Here is a 24,578-nt window from a genome sequence, read left to right on the forward strand (position 1 = left end):
AGAGTGACATCCATTTGGATTGGAAATGACGAGGAATGCTTTAGTCAGAGGGTGGTAAAAGTGTAGAATTTGTTGTCACAGGTGATTGTGGAGGCCACATCATTGGGTGTATTTAAAGTGGAGGTTGATAGATTCTTGATAAGGGAAAAGATGGGAGGAAAAGGGCTGAAAGAGAAATAGATGAACCATGATCAAATAGCACTGCAGGCTCAAAGGGCTGAATTACCTAATTTTGCTCCTATATCTTACGGTCTTCTAAACAAACTCTTGCCTCTAGGAGCTGGCTGCAAACAATGCTCAATTAGTAGAACGTAAGTTTCTTCTCTTGTGGACGGTTAGGAGAAGCTACATTAGGCCAGCAAACCATCTCAGTAATTGGAGCACAAGTGCATAGGGATCCAGAGAGGGAGTTACCATGGTAGCTGCTCTTGCCTTTTCACTGAGCCAGCTGGTTTAACCACGTTATTCACTCCTAGTCTGATTATAATGTTAGCAAGAGCTCAGCTAAGTAAATCAATTACTGTATATTTATATTGAATAGATTAAAAATTATGCAAAAACAGAAATAATGTATATTAAAAAACTGAAGTAGTGTTCATGGGTTCAATGTACATTTAAGAATCGGATGGCAGAGGGGAAGAAGCTGTTCCTGAATCGCTGAATGTGTGCCTTCAGACTTCTGTACTCCCTACCTGATGGTAACAGTGAGAAAAGGACATGCCCTGGGTGCTGGAGGTCCTTAATAATGGACACTGCCTTTCTGAGACACTGCTCCTTGAAGATGTCCTGGGTACTTTGTAGGTTAATACCCAAGATGGAGCCGACTAGATTTACAACCATCTGCAGCTTCTTTCGATCCTGTGCTCCCCACCCATTCCAGACAGTGATGCTCCAGTAATGTGTTGCTTCATTTTACCCTTCCTGAAGTCCACAATCAGCTCTTTCGTCTTACTGACGTTGAGTGCCAGGTTGTTGCTGTGGCACCACTGCACTACTTGGTATATTTTGCTCTTGGGCGCTCTGTCGTCTCCATCTGAGATTCTACCAACAACGGTTGTATCATCAGCAAATTTATAGATGGTATTTGAGCCACACAGTTATGAGTATATAGAGAGTAGAGCTGTGGGCTAAGCACACACCCCTGAGGTGCGCCAGTGGTGATCGTCAGTGAGGAGGAGATATTATCACCAATCTGCACAGATTGTAGTCTTCTGGTTAGGAAGACAAGGATCCAATTGCAGAGGCCCAGGTTCTGTAACTTTGTGAATGTTAGTGTTAAATGCTGAGCTATAGTTGACAAACAGCATCCTGATATAGGTGTTTTTAAGTATATTAAAAACAACAGTTCTTTATCAGCCCATTAATGCCGACACCAGTGACAGTTTGGTAAAGTCCTCCCTTCAGATGATCCACATTTCTTTGGATCAGATATAGCTCTACACTCTGAACGTTCTTAGCAGCTGAACCGGGCAGAGCTTGAAAATTTCCCACCATTATAAAATGCTGGTGAAATTTGGAACTTTTGTAGTTTTTACAAAATCAACAATTTTCTGAAATTGCAAATAGTTGGGGGAAAATAACCCTAATGTTATCAATCCAAGTGAGCTGAATAATGCCAATGATGAGGGAAGGTCTTCGCCTACAAGTAATTTATTGCTTAGTGTATTTTGATTCAGCCTCTATCCATTGCTGAACATAATGAATCATAAAATTCCTTTACAGGGTGATGCACTGCTAGACTAATCATTTGAATGGCGTCACTGTCCTGATGAAAAGGTCAGTGGTGATATTTTATTTGTTTACCCTATTTCATAGTGTTTTTAGTTAATTTATATATTTTTGTAATTATTAAAATATGTTGCATATGTTTAAAAGTCTCTAACAATCAGGGATATTTAAAAACATTCAAAAAAACCTTTCACACCTCAGCAGTCCATCACCTATCTTCATCTTTGAGTTTGTTCTGCATCATGGGGCACTGTTTGGGTAAAAGAAACATTGAGTCACTGTATCCAGAAAAAGTGTGAGTGAGTGCCTGGCACCAGGGGTAGTAAGTTCAAAGAGGATGAGAAACCACAAAAGTTAGCCCCACAGTTCTGCTCTGCTATTTGATAAGGTCCACAACAGCACTTTCCCACTTGCTGCCCATACTGTTTAACTCAGTTGTATTTTAAATGTCTTTCCATCTTCACTTCATTAACTCCATCTCCAGAACGCTCTGAGAGAAGAAGTAACTCCTTTTTATTGATCTTGCATCTCCTATTTTCAAATACTTCCAAAAGGAGAAACATCTCTGCATTCACAGTGTCCATCTACCTCAGAGTCTTTTGCATTTCAATAACTTCCCACTCTCCGATACTCCAGTGGGTAGAGATCAGCCGGCTCAGTCTTTCTTTATTCATCAATCCCTTCATCCTACGAATCAATCTAGTGAACCTCCTCTGTACTGCCTCCAGTGCAAATATATCCGTCCTTTAGTGTGGAAACAAGAACTGTACACATACTCAATCTGCAGTCTCACCAGCAAAAAAGAAGTTGCATGAAACTCTCTCCACTTTTAAACTCAATACTCCTTTCAATGAAAGTCAACATTTTCCATTGTAATAACCCTTGCTAATTTTGTATGCCTACTTTTGATGTTTAACATCCTACAACCCCCAGATTACTTGGCATGGCAGAATTGTGTAGGCTCGCTCTACCTAACTAATTATTTGTGGTTTCATTCTTCCTTCAAAGTGGACAACCCACAACTTCCCACATTGTATTCTATCAGCCAACTTCTCCCATCCCTTATCCTATGTCTCCCTTCCCAGTGCCTTCGTTTCCTCACAACTTGCTAAACCACCTGTGTTTGTATTGTCAGCAAGTTTCCCTTCAGTACACTCAGTTAAATAAAGATTACAAGTAGTTGAAACCCCAAAACTGATCCCCATGGCATCCCACAAATTACTGATTACCAATCTGAAAATCACCATTTTAACCACATCAGTGTTTCCGTTCCTTAGACAATCTCCTTTCCATAGCAATACACTGTATGCTGTGCAACCAAATACACTACAGATTCTGGTTTCTCTTTGTCCATGCTGTTACATCTTCAAATAATTCAGGTATATTTGTCAAAAATAATATCCCCTTCATAAAACCATGTGACTCTTTACAGTTGTCTTACGATTTTATGAAAGAACTGGTCAAAGAACACTGAGGTTGTCTACAAGAAGGGTCAGCGCCGTCTCTATTTCCTGATAGATAGATAGATAGATAGATAGATAGATAGATACTTTATTCATCCCCATGGGGAAATACAACTTTTTTCCAATGTCCCATACACTTGTTGTAGCAAAACTAATTACATACAATACTTAACTCAGTAAAAAATATGATATGCATCTAAATCACTATCTCAAAAAGCATTAATAATAGCTTTTAAAAAGTTCTTAAGTCCTGGCGGTAGAATTGTAAAGCCTAATGGCATTGGGGAGTATTGACCTCTTCATCCTGTCTGAGGAGCATTGCATCGATAGTAACCTGTCGCTGAAACTGCTTCTCTGTCTCTGGATGGTGCTATGTAGAGGATGTTCAGAGTTATCCATAATTGACCATAGCCTACTCAGCGCCCTTCGCTCAGCTACCGATGTTAAACTCTCGAGTACTTTGCCCACGACAGAGCCCGCCTTCCTTACCAGCTTATTAAGACGTGAGGCGTCCCTCTTCTTAATGCTTCCTCCCCAACACGCCACCACAAAGAAGAGGGCGCTCTCCACAACTGACCTATAGAACATCTTCAGCATCTCACTACAGACATTGAATGACGCCAACCTTCTTAGGAAGTACAGTCGACTCTGTGCCTTCCTGCACAAGGCATCTGTGTTGGCAGTCCAGTCTAGCTTCTCGTCTAACTGTACTCCCAGATACTTGTAGGTCTTAACCTGCTCCACACATTCTCCTGAGGATGTGACTGAGGCCCTTTAACATCTGCCGGACGATGCTGAGGATGTTCTGCGAGGCTGTAGTGGCCAGTGCTATCATGTTTGCTGTTGTGTGCTGGGGCAGCAGGCTGAGGGTAGCAGACACCAAAAGAATCAACAAACTCGTTCGTAAGGCCAGTGATGTGGGGGTGGAACTGGACTCTCTGACGGTGGTGTCTGAAAAGTCTGTCCAAGTTGCATGCCATTTTGGACAATGACTCCCATCCACTCCATAATGTACTGATTAGGCACAGGAGTACATTCAGTCAGAGACTCATTCTACCGAGATGTAACACTGAGCGTCATAGGAAGTCATTCCTACCTGTGGCCATCAAACTGTACAACTCCTCCCTCGGAGTGTCAGACACCCTGAGTCAATAGGCTGGTCCTGGACTTATTTCCACTTGGCATGATTAACTTATTATTATTTAATTATTTATGGTTTTATATTGCTATTTTTCTACACTATTCTTGGTTGGCGCGGCTGTAACGAAACCCAATTTCCCTCAGGATCAATAAAGTATGTCTGTCTGTCTGTCTGAATAACCTGTTACTACCTTAATGATTTCCAGTACTCTACTGGTGACAAAAGGTACTCTTGCTGACCCATGGAGTTTACTGCATTCTGTTCTCTTCCTTTCTTGATAGTGACATTACACTTGCAGTTTTCTAATCCTCTCTGATTGCTGTTGAAACTAAGGAAATTTTGTAGATTGAAACCAATACATTCACTATCCCTGTGGCCTTTTCATTTTAGAACATAAGAGCATATCCCTGCTCTTTGTTATTTTTATAAGTGACTTGGACGAGGAAGTTGAAGGGTGGGTTAGTAAGTTTACTGATTACTTGAAGATTGGGGGAGTTGCGGATTGCGTAGAGGGTTGTTGTAGGTTACAATGGGACATTGAGAGAACGCAGAGCTGGGCAGATAGAGTTCAACCCGGAAATGTAGGGTTGTGATACTTTTTGGGAGGTCAAAATTGAAGGCAAAATATGGAGTTAATGGCAGGATTCTTGGCAGTTTGGAGGAACAGAGGGTCAATGTCCATAGACCCCTCAAATTGATAGGGAGTTGGGAAATTGAGTTCAAGAGCTGCAAGATAATGTTACAATTCCATAAACTGAGGTTAGACTACGCTTGGAGTATTGTATTCAGTTCTAATTGCCTCATAATAGGAAGGATGTGGAAGCTTTAGAAAGGGTGCAGCGGAGATTTACCAGGAAGCTGCTTGGACCAGGCAGCATGTATTATGAAGGTAGGTTGAGCGGGCTAGGGCTTTATTCTTTCGACCCAGGGTGGATGAGAGGTGGCTTGATAGAGGTGAGCAAAATGACAAGAGGCATGGATCAAGTAGGCAGCCACAGACTTACTCCTGTGGCGATATCATGTGTCACGTGTAAGAACGTGATTGGACAGAGTTCTGAGCATGCGCAGAAATGACAGAATGATCTAGAAAGCATAGCTGTAAGAAAAATGGTTGCTGTTTGCTGTTGTAAATAAAAGTTCTAGTTTTAATTCTTCCAGAATATAAAGAACACAACAACTCCCAGGGCAGAAATGGATAATACAAGGAGGCATAAGTTTAAGGTGATTAGAGGAAAGTATTGGAGATGTCAGAGTTAATCTCTTTACACAGAGCATGGTGGGGTGAGGAATGCTTTGCCAGGACTGGTGGTAGAGGCAGATACATTGGGAGCATTTAAAAAACCCTTAGAAAGGCACATTGATGATAGAAAAATGGAGGGTTATGGAGGACGGAAGGGTTAGATTGATCTTAGAGGAGGTTAAAGATGCCATGCAAGTTGATAGGGTTGTTAGTAAGGCACAACATCATGAGCCAAAGGGCTTGTATTGTTCAATGTCATATGTTCTTCTCTCTATAAAGGCCATTGTGTTCAGAATTATCACCAACATATGTCATGACATTTGTTAACTTAGCAGTGGCAGTTCAATGCAATACATAGTATAGAAGAAAAAAACAAAATAATAATAATAAATAAATAAATAACAGTATACATACCTTGAATAGATTTAAAATAGTGCAAAAAACCAAAAATAATATATATTTAAAAAGTGAGATCGTGTCAAAGGGTTCACAGAGCTTCTTGGCCTGGAGCTACATTATTTTGACTATTTCTCTTTTTTTTGCCTAAAATAAAGATTATTTGAACCTTCCCACTCCCTTTTGCTCCTTAATTAACTGTTATTAATAGTATGTTTTTAGTACCTTTACTGAGAAGTCCGATTGAAAGTAATCATTCAGAATCTTCACTGTTTCACTGTTTCCCATTATTACTTTCCCATTCTCATCCTCAAATGAACCATTTTCTTAATTACATTCTTCCTTCAGGTATATCTACAGAATCTCTTACTGTCTGAGAGGTGGGATGGATTTAGAACAGATCTTAAGGGAATGAAAATGTTGGAATCTCTGCCTGAGGTCACAGCTCTCTATAGTTCTAAATCAAAGTTCACCCTGAAGATGCTAGCACAGATTGTACAGATGTAAACTAGAGTTCTACAGTGAAAGGAAAGACAGCAAAGTTGCTTTTTCTCTTTGATTTCTTTTGGAATTTATTACCACATTGGCCGATCATATCGAATTGCAGAGGTGTGATATTCCAAACTGTACACCAGATGGCAGCAGAGTATAATAAAACTCAGTTACTTCCAAAATGACATGCATTACTCTTGTATTGTACCTGTTAATCATTTAAGATTTTGCTGCATTTTTTTTCCGGCTGTAGCACTAGAAAAGGATATTTAAACAGACTTCTGAACAATTGTAGTTTAAACCCCGCCAGATGGACTATACCAAATTCTCTCATCTACCATCAGGCAGGAAGTATGGAAGCCTGAAGTGCCACACAACCAAGTTCAAGAACGGTTACTTCCCTTCAAGCATTAAGTTCTTGAACCAACCACAAAAACACAGAAAAGCCCTAGTAGCAAAGGACTAGAATATTTAAGGCTGGAATTAAAATGGGCATGAATAACTTGAGATGGCAAAGTCATGAGCAAGTCTTTCAGCAGCAGAAGTGATGAGACAGGAGCACTTGCAGAGAATATTGCTGATGAGGTGGCTACAGTGGAGGATTTGAATCTCTGTTCAAGGAAGTAAGCCTTCCAGTAGTATAATTCGCAAGATTTACCCTGAGGGAAGAAACTGGGCTTCGGTGTGAAAGCAACACATATTAGATCGTTTTAGCCTCTTAATTTCTTTTAGAATTTATCACCCTATCAGTAGTTCACATTTTTCATTGAGCACAACTTGTCGCTCATAATTTTATTCCTTCATAATGACATTTCCTGATATTGTCACAAGCCATTCTGAAATAATGCACAAGTGAAAGTGACAATCTCAAACCCACTCCCTGCATTGATAAAGCATTTATTCTGTACTTCTCTCCACAAATGCTGAGTGCCCTGTTGAATATTCCATGACTTTGTGCTTTTATTTTACTAAAGTAGTATCTATGCCAAAGACAGTGGACACCTTGAATTAGCAGTCCATTAAGGCCTAGCACTAAAACCAACCTCAGATCTGTAAAGTACAAAATCATTAGAAACATTAATTAATTGAATATCTAAATCTGAGACTGAAATTTTTTGAGATTTGGTGGCAATTAGTGACGTCTCTGGAAATGAATGCAAGCAAAGAAACTTTGATTCAGTTATTGCTGAACCAGTATCTTAATCTTGACCTTTTCCAATAAGTACAACATATTCTCGTGATCATCTAGAATCAATGACAGGGTTGAGTTGTCTTGGCAATTTATTTGCGAATGTTTCATGACTATACTTGGTGACATCATCAGTGTGCTGTTGATTGTAGTGAATCCTTTATATACTTATCAATCAGCTGATTTGTCACCATTTCGGAAACTCAATTGTGATGTGGGAAGGAAATCTCGCCACTGATTGGTTGTTTGGTGGTCCATATTGGTAATCAATGTCTATCAGGGTGCCAGAGATCTCAGAGCTAGAGCTTCGTCTCTTTACAATCTAAATTAATAACTTGGGCGGCAGGGGAACCAACTGCAGCTTATCTAGGGTTTGCTGGTCGGATATAAGCAAGTGGGTTAGCAGGTTGTGAGGGGGACACAAGAAACTGTTAAGGAATATAGCTTAAGTGGATGGAGAAGAAATTGGCAAGGTGACCATAAAGGAGAAGATGTTTCGTTATTCACTTCAGAAGGAAGACTCAGAAAACAAATTAGTTAAGTGGAGACTACAAGATGCTCTAGTATAAAGGGATCAGAATCAAAATCAGGTTTAATAGCATCAGCACATGACGTGAAATTTGTTAGATTTGCAGCAGCATTACTATACAATACATGATAAATATAGCAAATTACAGTAAATATACATATGTATATTCAATAGTTAAGTTCAAATAAGTAGTGCAAAAACAGAAATTAAAAAATAAGAAAAAAAATGGGTCCAATGCCCATTTAGAAATTGGACGGCAGAGGGAAGAAGCTGTTTCTGAATCACTGAGTGTGTGCCTTCAGGCTTCTGTACCTCCTTCCTGATGGTAGTAATGAGAAGAGGGCATGTCCTGGGTGATGGGGACCCTTAAGGTTGTACGCCACCTTTCTGCTCTTTGAAGATACTCTGGAGACTACAGAGGCTACTAGCCATGATGGAGATGACTAATTTTGCAACTCACTGCAACTTACTTCGATCTTGTGCAGTAAACACGCTCCCCAATGTTGCCATTGTTCCCACCTCAATCACGTCACCTAGCAACTAATTCCAAAAATTGGTCCGGATCTACCCAAACCAGAAGCCTTTGATAAATAGTTCAGTGCATGCTGCTCTCCACACAAGGGATAGAGCCTTCACCTCCAGAGACCAACAGGAGCTCAAGAGATGCCACTATGATTTATGTAGAGCCATCAACATGGCAAAATGGCAACACGGTCAAAATCCAGTCGCACCTCTGTGACAATGACACATACAGCATATGGCAAGGACTGCACAATTTCGCGGACTTCAAGACGAAATGCAGCAGTACAGCCAACATTGCCGCCTCACTCCCGGGCAAGCTAAATGTTATTTTACACTCGATTCAAGGTTGATAAGACTGAATCCCCGAGGAGAGCCGCCAAGGACACCTGTTCCTTGGTCACCTCCGAGGATGAGGTACGTACAACATTCCAATGTCTGAACAGCTGCGAGGCAGTGGGGTGGGACGACATCCCAGGGACTGTCTTCAAAGTGTGTGTGGAACAGCTGACTGGTGTTTTTACAGACATTTTTAATCTCCCCCTCTCCCAGTGTGAGGTGCCCTCCTGTTTCAAATCATCCATCATTGTCCCTATACCTCAGAAAATCAAGGTAGCATGCCTGAACAATTGGTGCCCTGTCACACTCACCTCAATTATAAGCAAATGCTTTGAGAGACTGGTTAAAGACTACATCTGCAGCATGCTAGCACCCCCTCCAATTTGCCTACTGATGGAACCGGTCTACTGATGACACCATAGCCACAGCACTACACAGTGCCCGCACTCACCTGGAGAAGAGGGATGCATATGTTAGAATGCTGAACCTGGACTACAGTCCAGCATTCAACACTATAATTCCCTCCAGACTTGACAGGAAGCTCAAAGTTCTTGGCCTGCTGGATCCTGAACTTCCTGTCAGATCACCAACTGGTGGTAACAATGGGCTCCCTCACCTCTGCCCCTCAACACAGGTGCCCCAGGGTCCCCTGAGTGTTCTGAGTCCCCTCCTCTATTCTCCTTTTACACCCATGACTGCGCTGCCACAACAGCTCCAATCTGCTGATCAATTTCGCAGGTGACACAGCATTGTTCAGCCTTAATTCTAGCGGTGATGGGACAGCTTACAGAGAAGTTAACACCCTGACACAGTGGTGCCAGGATAACAACCTCCCCCTCGATGTCCAAAACAGAAAAGAGCTGATTGTGGATTACAGGCTCGCCCTGATCAACATCAATGGGACTGCAGTTGAGAGGGTGAGTCGTTTCAAGTTCCTCACCGAAGATCTCATCTGGACTGTACACTCCAGCTTTGTGGCAAAAAAAAGCACAGCAATGTCTCTTCCACCTCAGGTGACTGAAGAAGTTCGGCATGAGCCCCCAAATCCTCAAGACCTTCCACAGGGGCACCATTGAGAGCATCCTGACTGGCAGTATCACCTTCCTTAGGGGCACCACTGGCTGTATGCTTGATTGCTGGGCACTGCAGGAAGTGGTACAGACAGCTCAGCACGTCTGTGGATGGGAATTTCCTTCCACTGAGGACATTTACAACAGCCAATGCAGAAAGAAAGTCTGGAAGATCATCTGGGACACCAGTCACTCCAACCGTAAATTATTACAGCTGCTTCCACCTGAAAAATGCCACCGCAGCGTTACAGCCAGGACCAACAGGCTACGGGACAGCTTCTTTCTGCAAGCCATTAGACTTATAAATTCACATGTCTGTACATCGAGACAGAGTCGTAACACAAAAATTTTTACTCCCTCACGTTGTGGGATGGATGTAAGATTTAAATAAATTCAACTCAATTCAATAAATTCCATTCAATTCAATGTATTCACCACCTTCTATGTGGGAAAAACTAACCCTTGGATCACCCTTAAAACTTTTTCCTCTGTCCTTAAACCTATGCCCTCGAATGTGAGACTCCCCTGCTGTGGGAGATAAGGACTGTGACTGCTCACTTACTTGCACCACTGATGATTTTCTATTAGGACATAAAAGAGTATAGCACTTTGGCTCAATGTCTGTGCCAACTATGATGCCAGATAAAATGAACCCCATCCACATCTCTCCATTCACTTCATGTTCCCATATCTATAAATGCCTCTTACATATCATTATCATGTCTGCTTCTACCACAACCCTCGGCAGCACGTTCCAGGAGCCCATAACTTTGTGTGTGGAATGAGAATTCCCAGCACCTCTCCCTCTCCTTTTGGCCAGCTGGTGGCATAATGGCATCAGCGCTGGACTCCGGGGCGAATGGTCCCGAGTTCAAACCCAGCCGGCTCCCTTGCATGCTTTCCATCCGTGCTGGGTTGAGCGTCGAGCTAGCAACTCAACCTTGTAAAAAAAAAACTGGAGAATGTTACAGAAACGCCACATGATAAGCAATCACCAAAAAGACTGGCGCAACAGGCTTGTCATGATGGCGCTCCCGACGACTCCACCAGGAGTTAAAGGCGTTCTTCTTTCTTTTTCCTCTCCCTCTCCTTTAAACTTTACTCCTGCTGCCTTAACTCTATGCCCGCTGATATTTCACTTTTCTACCCCGGGAAGGAGTCCTCTTATGCCTCTTGTAATTGTTCCTTCTGTTCTTGTGACATGAGAAACTGTGGGGAAAATGGTTCCATGTGATAAACTGTACAAGAGACAATGTGGACAAAGAAGCAGATTTTTTTTAATAATGATTATATGTCTTGAATGGTATTTGTTAAGTTGATAATTGGTGCTAGTTGATAAGGTGTTAAGGACATGTCAGGGCCAGAAAGCAGGAAGGAACTAGTTGCTGTTGAGACAACCATAAATGCAGAAAGAAATTCAATGGTGGGATTAAGAGCAACAAAGGTGTAAATGAACAGACAGAATTATAAAGGATCGGAGTCATATGAAAATTGGCATAGAATCAATGGAATCTGATCACGGAATGTGAAACAAGGCGTTTTGTGGGAGGAAAGGTTTTCAATCCATAACAGACTGCTGAATGGAAAAGAGTGCACAGTTCTGTTGGGCTGGAATTGAGCTGGAAGATGCATCCTGGAAAATCTAGAGTCAAACTAGCTTAAATCAAAGAGATGGAGAGGGGGAGAAAGGAATGGTCAGGGTAATATTATAGAGCTGCAATATGGATTAGATAAAGCAGGATGTCTCAACAAAATATCGATCAGCAAACAGAACAACTGGGGAAGATGATGACGTGAAAATTAAATTAAACTAAAATTGCCATAAGAAGAGAGAAAAATTAAATATGAAAGTAAGCTCGCAAATAATATCAGGGAGGTTCCCAAAAGTATTTTCAGATATCTGTATATAATGAGTAACAGAGAGGCAAGGGTACATATCGGACCCCTGGAAAGTGATGCTGGAGAAGTAGTAATGGGGTACAAAAATTGTTGGAAATAAGCATCTTGCATCATTCTTCACTGTGGAAGACACTAGCTGTATGGCAGAAATTTGAGAATGTCGGGGGGAAGATGTCAGTGTAGTTCCTATTACTAAGGAGAAGGTGCTTGGGAAGCTGAAAGGTCTGAAGATAGACAAGTCACCTGGACCAGAGGGACTACACCCCCAGGTCAAACATGATTTGATTTTAACAAACTATATTCACAGTTCCTGATTACCTTGAACTTTATAAAATGCCCAGATATAACATCTTTGAATGTTCTTTGAAGAATTAACATATGTTGTGGGCAATGGGAAGCAGAGATTTGCAGAAGGCATTTGATTGGTGCTGCATCAAAGATAACAGAAAATTTTAAAGTTCATGGAGTAGGAGGTAACATGTTGGTATGCATAGAAGTTTAGCTAACTGATAAGAAACTAAGAGTAGGCATAAATTTTGGCAAGGTATAATGAATTGTAAGTTCAGGGATCAGTACTGGAGCCTCAATATTTTACTGTTTATGTAAAATATTTGGATAATGGCACCATAATGCCTGTTAAATTTGGCTGATGTTCCAAAGATAGATAGGAAGGTAAGTTAGGAAAACTATAATAAGGCTACAAGGTGATATACTCTCAATGGTTAAGTCCATGAGCAACATCTGCCAAATGGAATATGAAGTGGGAAAATGTGGAAGTATGTATTTTGAAAAAAGAAAAAGCATGTCATTGAAATGATTAGTGTTTACGGAATTCTGAAATGCAGAAGCATCTGTATGTTGTTGTGCATGATTTACAAATGTTTAGTTTGCAGGTTCTGCAGGAAATTAGGAAAGCCAACAAATGTTTCCTTGGTTACTGGCAGAAATTGAATACATAATAGGAAGGGTATGTTTTATTTATATCATGCATTGATGGGAGCATACCTGAAGTAATACGCTTCCATTTTTAAGAAAAGATGTAAATGGTTTGGAAGTTCAGAGAAGATAAACAAGAAAAATACTTGGAGTGAATGAGGCAACACGAGTGAATCTGCAGATGCTGGAAATAAATAAAAACACAAAATGCTGGCAGAACTCAGCAGGCCAGACAGCATCTATGGGAGGAGGTAATAACGACGTTTCGGCCCGAAACCCTTCATCAGGAGGGTCACTACCTCCTCCCATAGATGCTGTCTGGCCTGCTGAGTTCTGCCAGCATTTTGTGTTTTTTATTTGGAGTGAATGAGTCGACTTATGATGAAAAGTTGGATAGTGTCGCTCAGTGCTCAGAAGAACGGCAGGGTTTTTGACTGAAACATACAAGATGTTGTGAGGCCTTTTCAGGAGGGAAATGAAGAAAATATCTCATTTTATGGAGAGTTATGAACCAGGGTGTCACTGTTTAAAAATATGGAGCTCATTTTAGAGGACAATGAGGAAGTAGTTTTCTGTCCTTTCTTCATAGCCAGTGGAAGCAGAATATTAAAATATTTTAAGTCAAAGTCACATACAATCAGAGCCCACTTTACTTGGTACACTTGCTCTTAATGCAAATATCTAATCAGCCAGTCATGTGGCAGCATCTCAATGCATAAATGCATGCAGACATGGACAAGAGGTTCAGTTGCTGTTTAGACCAAACATCAAAATGAGGAAGAAATGTGATTTGAATGACCTTGACTGTGGAATGACTGCTGGCACCAGATGGGGTAGTTTGAGTATCTCAGAAACTGCTGATTTTGAATTTTCATGCATAGCAGTCTCTAGAGGTTACAGAGAATGATGTGAAAAACAAAAAGGATCCAGTTCCATGAGCAAAAATACCTTGTTAATGAGGGAGGACCGAGGAGAATGGCCAGACTGGTACAAGCTGACAGGAAGATGACAGTAACTCAAATAACCACATGTTACAACAGTGATGTGCAGAGGAGCATCTCTGAATGCACAACACATCAAACCTTGAAGTGGATGGGCTATTAGGTGTCAGAGGTGCCTAATAATATAACCATATAGCCATATAACAATTACAGCATGAAAACAGGCCATCTCAGCCCTTCTAGTCTGTATTGAATGCTTACTCTCACCTAGTCCCACCGACCTGCACTCAGCCCATAACCCTCCATTCCTTTCCTGTCCATATACCTATCCAATTTGTTTTTAAATGACAAAATTGAACCTGCTTCTACTACTTCTACTGGAAGCTCGTTCCACACAGCTACCACTCTCTGAGTAAAGAAGTTCCCCCTCGTGTTACTCCTAAACTTTTGCCCCTTAACTCTCAACTCATGTCCTCTTGTTTGAATCTCCCATTACTCTCAATGGAAAAAGCTTATGCATGTCAACTCTATCTATCCCCCTCATAATTTTAAATACCTCTATCAAGTCCCCCCTCAACCTTCTACATTCCAAAGAATAAAGACCTAACTTGTTCAACCTTTTTCTGTAACTTAGGTGCTGAAACCCAGGTAACATTCTAGTAAATCTCCTCTGTACTCTCTCTAATTTGTTGACATCTTTCCTATAATTCGGCGACCAGAACTGTACACAATACCCCAAATTTGGCCCCACCAGTGCCTTGTACAATTTTAACATTACATCCCAACTCCTATACTCAATGTTCTGATTTATAAAGGCCAGCATACCAAAAGCTTTCTTCACCACCCTATCCACATGAGATTCCACCTTGAGGGAACTATGCACCATTATTCCTAGATCACTCCTAGATCATTCCTAGATAATGTGACCACTGACTGTACATTTTTGAGAAGGAAGGGACTAAAAGTTTATTAGGGGAAAGTGGGGAGAAGAAGATGTGCCTGCTTGCAGATCAGACGCCAACTTATTGAATAATGGAGCAGGTTCAAGAGATTGAGTGGCCTACTCCAGTTCCCAATTTATATATAATATAAACTTAAAAAGTTGTGATGAGAACAATAAAGGTAAACATAAGTCACTCAGAAATTGAGTAAGGGGAATTAATAAAGGGGATTAAATACTGTAAGAGACACTAAACCTTTTTATGTGTCTTATGAGAGATACAGAAAACATACCAAAAATAGTAACTAACAAAGGAGCAAAATGAATAAACAATCAGTCCTGATGCAGGATCTTGGCTCAGAAAGTCATACATCCCTTCAAACAGTTTTGGATTGAAATGTCGACTGATTATTCCCCTCCATAGATAATGCCTGACCTTGAATCCCTCCAGCATTTTATGTTTGTTGTTCAAGAATTCTAGCAGTTGCACAATCTCTTGTATCCCTTTGCCTCGACAGACACTGCTCAACCTATTCAGTTCCTCCAGCAGTTTGTTTACAGCTCATGGTTCCAGCATCTACAATCTCTTGTGACTCCATTAAATAAGTAATATCAATGGAAAGGAAGTTTGTGTGGGAATAAAGACTGTTCAAACCTCTGGGGTTGAATAACTACAATATGTTCTAAGGTTGTGAAAGAGATAGCTACAGAGAAAGCAGATGCATTGGTTGTCATCTGTCCAAATTTCCAACAATTCTAGAAAGTTTGTGCCAAGTTGGAAAACAAATGGTGTAACAAATCCATTCAATTAACAGGGTACTGAGAAGGCAGAGTCTGTATAAGCAAAGCATTTGAAACACAAAGCATGAATAGACAGAGTCACGGTGGTTTTATGAAATAGGACTCATGTTTAATAGATTTATTCACTTTTTTTCGTGACTATAACTAATCAGGCGGATAAAAGGAAATCAACATGTTTAGCTTTCCAAAGGGCATTTGATTGATGCCATATAAAAGGTTGCAACACAAGAATGAGCTGATAGAGATAAGGGTACTTTGGACAGAGAATTGCTTAACAGGTAGAAAACAAAGGATGGGGGCAAAAAGGTAATTTTGAATTTGAAAAGCTGCAACTACTCAGGCACCCCAAGAATCAATGTTGGGGCTTTAGCTGTTCAAATTCTGTACAAATCACTAGATGAAGGGACTGAATGGATTGAATCTATGTTAGCAAAGGTAGTTGGGAAAGTACTTTGTGAGGATAACAATAGCCAATAAACCATATCTGTTGTTTTGTACAATGAAATCCAGTTATAACTTTATGTTATCTCTAAAAACAGATCTTTTAAAAATAGAGCCATATATATTGCTATCAAGTCCAAACAGTACCAGTGTTCTCGCTGAAAATTACCACTGTGATTTCACAAACAGTTAAGTTTTCGAAGTTGCACTGACATTCTTGGTAATTTGCCCAGAGCAAACAGAAATGCAATAAAGACCAGATTTTAGTAAGTGAGCCAAAGTTTATTCTCTAAAAAACAGACCAGGGAGAATGTCCCAGTTCTTTGAAACAGTGTGATGAAATATTTTGCAGTATTTTACAATATTTTTACAGAGCCTTGGTTTAAATTCTCCTTCAAAATATATCTCAAATGTTCAATAACAGTTAAATGTCCACACAAATGTATTTATTAAAGGTGTTGAAACTTTAAAGCTAAGTGAGCTGTCGAAGGAGTGCCTTGAAGAAGCTTCCAGGCACGCTTAAACCAATAGTCCAGAGGTACTGAAAATAAAAATGAAAATAAAAATAAAAATAATCTGAAGTAAAAACAAAATTAGGAGAGATAAATATGAGAGGACATGGCTTTAGGGTGAAAGGGGAAAGGTTTAGGGGGAACATTAGGGGGGACTTCTTCACTCAGAGAGTGGTGGGAGTGTGGAACGAGCTGCCATCTGACGTGGTAAATGCAGGCTCACTCTTAAGTTTTAAGAATAAATTGGATAGATACATGGATGGGAGAGATCTGGAGGGTTATGGACTGGGTGCAGGTCAATGGGACTAGCAGAATAAAGTTTCGGCACAGACCAGAAGGGCAAAGATACAAAGTTAACCAGATGTTTACCTCCACTTCCCCTTCCATCAAAACGCCATGAACTGCCGTGTGACAGATCATCAGCCAAAGTATTTGAGCGTTTTCTCAGAGTATAATTATGAAATAAGGCTTTCATCTCTCAGAAAAACATCCTGAAAGTACAAAGACCCTTGTTACATCTGGCAAGCACCCTGCAATTCAGAGTGTGATCATGAATTTAAAGAACATGATGTGAAGATGCCAAATTTGAAAGAATAGAGCATTGTTTCAAACATGCAGCAAGCTGATCGCTAAACAGAATAGGAATTTATCAGGCTTGGCTTGAGCTCTTCTTTAGCTCTAGAAAAAATACAGCTGAAATCTATCTGGATCAAGGAGGGTGGAGAATTTAGCAGTCACTGCAGGGCAATTGGCTGCCTGATAAGTACAACCTTTGATTCATCAGCGACAATGTTATGTGCTCAGTTAATATCGTTACTACTTGTTACACATCCCAGGTTTCGGTGTTTCTTTCAGAACATACTGGTCACTCCTATTTTTTATGTCACAGAATCTCTTTTTCTGTTTTGTAAATGATTACAAATCCATCTGCCTTTTTCACAAAATATGAGGCACACAATGTGTAGTTTCAGTGCAAACAAGGGAAAACCTCCAGATGCTGGAAATCCAAGCAACACACACAAAATGCTGGAGGAATCTTCAGGCCAGGCACATCTATGGAAAAGAGTATGGTCAACGTTTCAGGCCCAAAACCTTCATCGGCATTAGAAGGTGGGGAGAGGAGAGAAAGAAACGCAAGGTGATAGATGAAACTGGGAAATGGGGGAGGGATAAAGCAAAGAGCTGGGAAGTTGATCGGTGAAAGAGATACGGGGTTGGAGAAGGGGGAATCTGATACGAGAGAACAGAAGGCCATGGAAGAAAGAAAAGGGGGAGGAGCACCAGAGAGAGTTTAGGGGATAAAGTGGAAGAGGGAAAAGGGAATGGGGATTGGTAAAGGGGGAGGGGGGGCACTACTGGTAGTATGAGAAATCAATGATCATGCCAACAGGTTGGAGGCTACTCAGACAAAATATAAGGTGTTGATCCTGCAACTTGAGTATGGCTTCATTGCAACAGTAGAGGAGGCCATGGAATGGGAATGGGAAATGGAATTAAAATGGGAGATCCTGCTTCTTCTGGTGGACCGAGCACAGGTGCTTAGCAAAACGGTCTTCCAATCTATGTTGGGTCTCACCAATATACAGAAGGCCACACCAGGAGCACCAGATACAGTGGATGATCCTAAATGACACACAGGTGAAGCGTCACCCCACCTGGAAGGACTGTTTAGGGCCCTGAATGGTAGTGAGGGAGGAAGTGTTGGGACAGGTATGGCACTTGCCCTGCTTGCAGGAGGGAGATCAGTGGGGAGGGATGAATGGACAAGGGAGTTGTGTAGGGGGCAAGTCCTAGGGAAAGCAGGAGGTGGAGGGGAGGGAAAGATGTGCTTGGCAGTGGGATCTGTTACGTACCCGTGGTATCTTGTACTTGTCACGTGACAGTAGTGTTGAAGCTATACTGGACCTCAGGTCATTGTCTTGTGATGGTGGAGTGATGTCATTTTCCCACCAGTAGAGGTCATGTGACAGTTTTTTTTACAGGGTATAAAAGGAGGACCCCTTCCCTGTGAGGAGGGGCAGTTTGTGGCTGGATTTGCCATTTTGACTCCATGCTACTGCGTGGTCCAATACTATGATGCAGTTCCGTTAAAAGGTGGAGTTTTGTTTAATGCCTAAAGTTTAAAAGGTCATTGCTGGCAGTTTCTTTATAATACTGCCAGTTAAAAATCAGTGGAGAGTGAAGATCGGAGTTTGGGAGTTAAAAAATCGAGGAAAGTCGATTTTGACGGTGAAGCAGGTTTGACCTTGTTTGATCCTCATTTGGAAGGAATTCATTGGCTGTGCTCATGTTAACCCCTGCAATAATAGCAGAAAGGGTTGGGTACAGTTTTGTTAAGGAAAGGTCAGTGCCTTTAAGCCATTTCATTTTCATCTTCGTAAATTCTTCGGGAAAAGTATAGTTCGACTTGGAACCGCAGCAACACGACGTGAAGGAGAATTTAAATCGTCTAAAAAAGTCTCTCCTTTAATGGACAGTAAGCATTTTGAACTTTTGCAGTACTACTTTGAAGAATTGTTTTTGCAACATCGCTTTAAGAACTGTTTTCGCTTTATCCCTTTAAAAACTGTTTAAGCTGCCGCACAGCAGCTGATTTCTGTTTGCGTTAGTCGTTTGTTTACTTTTTGGGGGTTTGTTTTTCAGTGTTTAATAAATGTTTTATTTGATATAAAAAACCCTGCCTCACTTATATATTTACTGTTGCTGAATCCGTAACAGATCCCAATGGAGATGGCAGAAATTATGGAGAATTATGTGCTGGCACTGAGTCTGGTGGGGTGGTAGGTGAGACAAGAAGAACCCTATCCCTGGTGGGACCCACCCTACTCTCAAATTTATCTGGTCCATTTCTGACACCCCCCTCCCCTTTCTCAATCTCTCTGTCTCTGTTGTTGGAGACAGCTTATCTACTGATGTCTATTATAAACCTAATGACTCTAACAGTTACCTGCACTATAGCTCTTCCAACCCTATTTCATGTAGAAGTGCTGTCCCCTTCTTTACATTCCTCTGTCTCCACCACATCTGTTTTCAGGATGAGGCTTTTCATTCCCCTTTCATTTCAAAGAAAGGGGCTTCCCTTCCTCCGCCATCAACACTGCCCTCAACCGCATCTCTTCCATTTCACACACGTCTCTCTTACCCCATCCTCCCACCACCCTACCAGGGATGGGTTCCTCTTGTCCTCACCTACCAACCCACCGGCCTCCGCGTCCAGCACATAATTCTCCGTAACTTCTGCCATCTCCAACAGGATCCCACCACCAAGCACATCTTTCCCAGTTTCTGCTTTCCGCAGGGATTGCTCCCGACATGACCCTTGTCCATTCATCCCTCCCCACTGATCTCTCTCCTGGCACTTATCCTTGCAAGTGGAAAGAGTGGCACACCTGACCCAACACCTCCTCCCTCCCCCAAGCAGTCCTTCCAGGTGAGTCAGTTGGGGTCATCTGCTGTACCTGGTGTGGCCTCCTGTATAGATTGGGAGACTGCTTCAGTGAGCATCTATGCTCTGTCTACCAGAAAGAGCGGGATCTCCCAGTGGCCATCAATTTTAATTCCGCTTCCTATTCCCATTCTGACATGTCAATCCATGGCCTCCTCTACTATTGCGAGGAGGCCGCAGTTGGATTGGAGGAGCAGCACCTTATATTCTGTCTGGATAGCCTCCAACCTGATGGCATGAACATCAATTTCTCAAACTTCTGGTAACACCCACCCCCTCACCTTCACCATTCCCCTCATCTCCTTGCCTGCCCATCACCTCCCCCTTTTCTTTCTTCCATAGCCTTCAGTAGTGTCCTATCAGATTCCCCCTTCAGCTGTGTATCCCTTTCACCCATCAATTTCATCCCTCATACCCTCCTGATTTCACCTATCTCTTGTGTTTCTTCCCTCCCCTAACTCTTCATCTTTTTTTTCTCCAGTTCTGAAAAAGGGTCTCGGCGTGAAACGTTGCTTGTTTACTCTTTTCCATGGATGCTGCCTGGCCTGCTGAATGCCTCCAGCATTTTGTGTGTTTTGCTTATCACTCCAGTGCTTTTTGTTTGTTTTTGCTTCAAATTTCCCGCATTGCTTTTCGCCAAATTGCTGTCTGAATATACTTCTCTTCTAATAAACACTTTCAGACAGAAAGCCAGATGAGGGAATCCAAGTGTGTTTTCCATGGTCTTATCCATTTAAGTTTTCCGTTAATGCAAGGAACTTGTTTCTGGGAATAGAGACCAGTATGGACCTCTGCAATATAGTAAATTATGAACCATTCAAAATATTTACATTATATTATTAAAATTGGCAGATTACTTTCTCTATTAATATAGGCAGAGAACCTCTGCTCTTAATTCCTTCATAAGGCGGGAAAAATGGATTTTGCCATGGTTAACAGTTGCTAGGCAGATTGGCAGGATCATTAAGCTTTCTTATTGGAATGCTTCCTGGTATAACTTTGGGTCAGATAACATAAGACTGAAAATAGACATATCATGCACTTCATCAACTTTTTCCTTTGAATTACCACTAAAGATTAAACAACTCTCAAATACCGAAGAGGAGCTAAGAATATGTTTACACTGGACACTTTCTGGTATACTGTATTAAAATAACGCAGGACTCACTGTAAGGTCAGCGTAAAGCCAAAAAGACAAAACTGTCCAAAAAGATTAACAGCAGGATGTTGTCATGCACTAGCTGTCTTGGAGAGGAACTGTCAGGAACCGCAAGAAGTCAAGATGAAGTCAAGACGATTACATCCTCCAAATCTTCATTTCATTGTAATATTCAAGATAATTGCTGATACCTTCAAATGCTTTGTAGTTTCTACCTTGTCGGAGTAGAAAAGTTTTTTCATTTTCACCCCCTGCTGTTTCTAGCATCTCCCAGCTTGAATGCCTGAAACCACAGTTAAAAAAGCAGTGCCAAATTGCCTTACTGCTTATTTCTCGTAAACTATGTGAGAAAAATCTCTGCTTTTTGAACGCAAACACATGCAACTCAGACTATTTAAAAACTGTTTGCCCTAAGAATGCTGTAAATGTCTAACAGCCACACATGTGCACTCAACTGACACTAATTAGAAACTGTTCGGCAACAGTCTCCTGCCTCAGTTAAGCAGCATAGTGCCCCACGTAAATAAAGAGAATCCTGGCTATTTTCTCAGTCAGTTTTCATTCTTTAACCTGCCCCACTTAATTCATGGCCCACTTAACCAGAATCCACTGTAATTCATTTGTTACTAGGATAATTTGATTTGAGGATTGATAGGATAAAATGAATTTATTGTTGAAAGAAATTGTAAAATTGGAAAAAATCAATACACTATATTCAATGTCATAACTGGAAACACTGGTCTTGGTTTGATATAGTTTTAATTTAACAATTGTCAAAAAGGCAATTCATTCATTTCTATAGATGCAGCCTGACCTTCTGAGTATCTCCCACATTTTGTGTGCGTTGCTTTGGATTTCCAGCATCCGCAGAATTTCTCATGTTTATAAATTATGGTCATGGTTTACATCTCTAAGCTCTTGACTTTTGGTAGACTAATGCACAAGATCCCAAGAGGCAGCAGAAGGTTGTAGTCTCAGCTAGTTCCATTATGGAAATGGGTGAGTCCTCCACCCCCTCCCCCACATCAAGAACATTTTCAAGAGGTGATGCCTCAAGAAGGCAACATCCATCATTTGAGATTCTCATTATCTGGCATATACCCTCATTGTATTACTACCACCATTGGGTGCAGCATCTGCATTTCCACTGTCTGCATTTTCACATGAGCAAGTGTGTTCACTTCCTCTTAATACTTACCTGGTGTTCTTATTCCTGGTACCTTAAGAAGGAAGATCACTAGGATTTCCTACCTCTGTAGCTTCACAGAACTTGAACTCTCAATATGGAAGGTCCTGTGGAGATGGTGATTGGACGGTCAAGGGGCAGGAGGATAGGCTGAGCCGAGCATTATCTGCAATCTCTGACCTTTCACAAGTGACAGTTGTGTGTCAGAGATTCTAAGTGCTCTTGAGCTATCCCATCAAGAAATTCATAAATGGGTGCTTTTCTTCAAATACATTTACACACATGCACAAAAAATACATTCAGAATGTATTTAAAGGAATGAATTAGAAACTGGGAATTACAACCCTTCCGTGGTTGAAACAGATTTCAACATTCTGTACTTTTCTAGGCTGAATTGCTCTTTCCCTCACATCTTTGCTATGCCTTCAAAATGATGACATTTCTTGTGACAGATTAAACATTGCTCAGGAGCAAGGACCCATCCTAGTCCAGTACACACCATGACCATAGTTGATTGAAGGAAGCAGAGGCAGCTGATCTCTCTCATGCATACCAGACAAGACTACAACCAGAACTGCTGATGTACCCTTCAATGTTCTGCTCACAGCCTGCAGCATTGAAAAATTTAATATAGAACAAGCACAGCATAGACTTTTGAACAGGTGCCAGGAGAAATCACTACAAAGTCTGTTCCCCCTTAAACAACCCCCTCTTCACCCACCATCTCTCTCTCTCACATCATAACTGCACCAAGTAGCAAAGCCAAGTATGCCTTAGTACAAAATACAGCCTAAGCAAGACTGCATAATGGACAATGTTGAATAACTAGCCATTCTGCACACTAAACAGTTTTCTTTTGAACATGCAAGTTTATTAGATCACAAAAAGTAGACAAATTTATAACTGACACAAACATTCAAAATCAAGATGCTTTACTATTAATTGCAAAGAGTAAAAACCATTTGCAAGCCATCTCTTTATTAGATATTAATGGCACATCATAAAATGATCGGATATTGAAGTGAACCTCTAAATCAGTTTTCAACATTTTTTATTAGAGTAATAACTAGTTGTTTTATTTAGTATCCAACAATCAACAGCACTAAAGACTCTCTTCACAATTAAACATGAAGATGCTGATCTATAATCTTCGTGAACATGATTAGCTTCCTCACTCTCAAGATGCCATTGAAATATTTAGTGGTATGAATCTCTAAACTCTGAGTTATGTGATGTACACTCCCCTAAATATTTCACAGCACCACTGTATTCTTGTCTATTACTCCTTTGAATCAGTGTTTGTTCGTGGTACCAATTTCAGAATTATGGGTTTTTTAGGATGCATGGGTCCTTTCACGTCAATTTCTAATGGGACCTGGAATAGAAACAGCAATATTAAATTAACTGAAAAGTTTGAATAGAGACAATTGCCCTTTTATCAGCTATCCTTCCATATTTCCCTCCTCAATTCACATGCTCCCTTAAAAGCTCTTAATTTAAATGCAATTTCACAATACAAATCATTTCACCCCCCCCCCCCACCCCGCAAATCCTCTATTCTGCAGAGCTCACCGGAGTCTCCTTGCATGGCACAAAAGTCAGACGTTGAAGGAGCGAAACAAGTCCCATCTTGATTACAAATTGAGCAAAGCGCTTTGCAATGCAGTTGCGAGGACCCAACCCAAATGGCAGGTAGATACAAGAATTCGAAGACTTCCATTCTTCCTTACTAAACCTAAACATATGGAAATAAGTTGAGTATGCAAAATGGATCATTATCAGATTTGGTCAGGAGACTTAGATGAAGACTGGAACACTTTGAATAAGTAACTGACTTAAGTTCTCATTTCTCCCTCACTTTCAAATGTACCTTATATGTTGCAGTTCGATATATATTGGATGCTAATTGTCATGGATAATCCTTCGACTTTGGAACTCTTGACAGTGTGGCCACATTTTTTTCCAAATCCTTTTTCAGGTTTGAAAATAATACAGATACTCCACAGAAAGCATCCTATTGGGGTGTATCGCAGCTTGATATGGCATTTGCTCTGCCCAAGACCATGTGAATTTCCAAAAAGTTGTGAATGCAGCCCAAACCATCATGTAAACCATTGACTCAGTCCACAATTCCCATTGCCTCTAGAAAGCGACCAACATAACAAAGGGTCCCCCTTCAACTCTGGTTATTCCTCCTTCTCTTCCCTCCCAC

General features: G+C 41.0%; 1 protein-coding gene across 1 annotated transcript in view; it reads right to left on the minus strand.

Annotated features, from left to right (window-relative positions):
• Positions 1-23,215: 23,215 nt before the first annotated feature.
• Positions 23,216-24,578, minus strand: part of LOC140735492 (cytochrome P450 3A30-like) — a 62,158-nt gene continuing 60,795 nt past the window's right edge. The window contains exons 12-13 of the mRNA XM_073060651.1: positions 23,939-24,101; positions 23,216-23,741 (exon numbers count right to left, since the gene is read on the minus strand). Of these exons, the coding sequence (XP_072916752.1) occupies positions 23,646-23,741; positions 23,939-24,101 (259 nt within the window). The 3' untranslated portion in view covers positions 23,216-23,645. The remainder of the gene's footprint in view (positions 23,742-23,938; positions 24,102-24,578) is intronic.

Source organism: Hemitrygon akajei, chromosome 11 (assembly GCF_048418815.1).
Source record: "Hemitrygon akajei chromosome 11, sHemAka1.3, whole genome shotgun sequence".
NCBI lineage: Eukaryota > Metazoa > Chordata > Chondrichthyes > Myliobatiformes > Dasyatidae > Hemitrygon > Hemitrygon akajei.